Source organism: Coffea arabica, chromosome 2c, assembly GCF_036785885.1.
Source record: "Coffea arabica cultivar ET-39 chromosome 2c, Coffea Arabica ET-39 HiFi, whole genome shotgun sequence".
Lineage (NCBI taxonomy): Eukaryota > Viridiplantae > Streptophyta > Magnoliopsida > Gentianales > Rubiaceae > Coffea > Coffea arabica.
In genome coordinates this window covers 38,447,222-38,449,339 of record NC_092312.1, presented here as the reverse complement: position 1 = coordinate 38,449,339, position 2,118 = coordinate 38,447,222, and the positions used below count along the sequence as shown (strand labels likewise).

At 40.2% G+C, this 2,118-nt stretch overlaps 1 protein-coding gene across 1 annotated transcript; it reads left to right on the top strand.

Moving 5' to 3' along the window:
* Positions 1–453, top strand: LOC140035653 (uncharacterized). Its single transcript, XM_072076965.1, has 2 exons — positions 1–348; positions 406–453. Exons 1-2 carry the CDS (start codon positions 1–3, stop codon positions 451–453), a joined length of 396 nt encoding a protein of 131 aa, XP_071933066.1.
* The last annotated feature ends 1,665 nt before the right edge of the window (positions 454–2,118 follow it).

The following is a 2,118-nucleotide window of genomic DNA, read 5'->3' as shown; positions in this document are numbered from 1 at the left end:
ATGGCGCTCCTGGTTGGGTTGCAGTTGTGTCATCAACGAGGGGTGGTTCCTTCGTTGGTGGAGGTAGACTCCAAGGCTTTGGTTCAGTTGGTTGTATCAGGGGCGGTTGCAAAGTGGCCATTATGTAATAATTTAAGGAAGGTTAGAAATCTTCTGGAGGGGTTTTCTGCTGCCATCTACCATGTTTTCCGGGAGGCCAATGTACCCGCAGATAGGCTTGCAGCGGTTGGGTTAATGGGTTCCCAGGTTTTTGATCAGGATCACCAAGTGCCGGCGATTGTTCGGTCTGCCATCTTATTGGATTCATGGGGAGTGCCAGGGGTGCGGTGGATCAGTGAGGATGTTGAGGTTAGCAGCCTTTAGGTGGTCTGCTGGTCCCTCTGTCGTTTTGGGGTGATGGTGTAGGAGAATAGAGGCATAGATTGTCTTGTTATGCTCAGTGTAAAGGAGTAAGTACTCCTCATTTTCTTTTCGCCTGATATGGTTCAGTCTGGGTTGGGTTGGTTTTTGTTTACAATAAAAAAAAAAAAAAAAAATTAAAAAAAAAAGATCTTCAAGAGGCCTTTCTTTTGGAACCGTGACTTCCATTTTCTCCCACTTCTCAACATCTAAAATTGGCACTATCTATAGGAAACCACATACATTCTTTCCCAGTTGAATTTCTCTTGTTAACTTTAACTAATAATTTGCAATGTGGAAAATGAAGCAATCCAAAAGACACCAAGGCTCAACTAGTTTTCCTCCCACCGGAAATAAGGATAAAGGAGTAGACAACTTCATGTAGACTCAGTTGGAGATAAAAATACAAGAAGAAAGTCATCAACTTCCATCGTCGGTAGAAATGAGTTATTTTTTGGCCTAGAATTTTCATCTCATCTAGAAACTGGTACAATAATAGGAACAATAGTAGTAACAAATGCCCAAGAAGGACACAAGGGACAACAAAAAGCCAATGTATTCTCCCCTACGTCTGGATGAAAGCTCAAATGAAGAATCTAGCCCAGAAAATAGATCATTGAAGCGATACAGAGCTAAATTAGGATTCGTGAGACCATATCATCATATATTGGATTTGTCGTTTGAGCTAAATAGCCCAATTTGAAAGTGGTACCAATCATTGAAGATGAGGATGATCATGTCTTGGGAAGCTCAGCAAGCTTGTATTACCTCAACAAAAATTCATTCACTAAAGAGATCCAGAAGTATCCACTTCCTCTGGGGCTCACATTACCTCACCTTGAGATGTATGATGCCACTAATGATCCTAATATGCATATGAGTCTATTTGTAACTTGCATGCAATTGTAGAATTCCTCAAATGTAACTACGTTGATAGGGAATGCAAGGTTGTGGTATCACGATCTCTTCACACACTCTATAAAAGTTTTCAAGCAATTGGCCACTAAGTTCATAAGTGCATTCATCTCCTGCATGCCTTTCGTCAAGAACTCAGAGCAACCCATGAATGTCAAACAAAGCCTTGGGGGGCCTTTTCTTGCATATCCAAAAGTTCAAATATGAAAGAATCGAGGTCATGGGCAGAGATGAAAAAAATAATGGCTTTATTTATGCATCATGGATTGCAGTCGAGAGAGCTTTACACCAAGTTTGCTAGGTGACCTACCTTATCGTGCAAGAAATGCTCCATTGAGTTCATGACCATGCAAAGATTGAGGAAGCTAATAGGTCGAAGAGAGATTTGGAAAGAGCACATGATGACAAGTGAAAGAAAGAGCAATCACAAAAGGGGAAAATTGATACCAATGGTAGCAAAAAGTTTGGATTTGACTGATTGGGGAAGGGAAAAAAGTTGCAGGACAATGATCTTACCTTTCTCACAACTAGCAAGTTGCAGATCTTAGCATCGAGAATGAAGGAATTCTCAGAAAACCTAATCATATGATAGGACCTATAGAAAAGTTAAATAAGAGCTTGTATTGTGCTTTTTATAGGGATATGGCCTATCTTACTAATGATTGCAACGATCTCAAGAGGGAGATTAAATTTCAAATCAAGTAGGGAAATTTGAAGCAATTTGTACAAGAAGCTAGGGATGCAAGTTACCAAAGAGATTATCGTGTAGGTTGTGGATGATATCGACTTGATCAAGTAGGATAC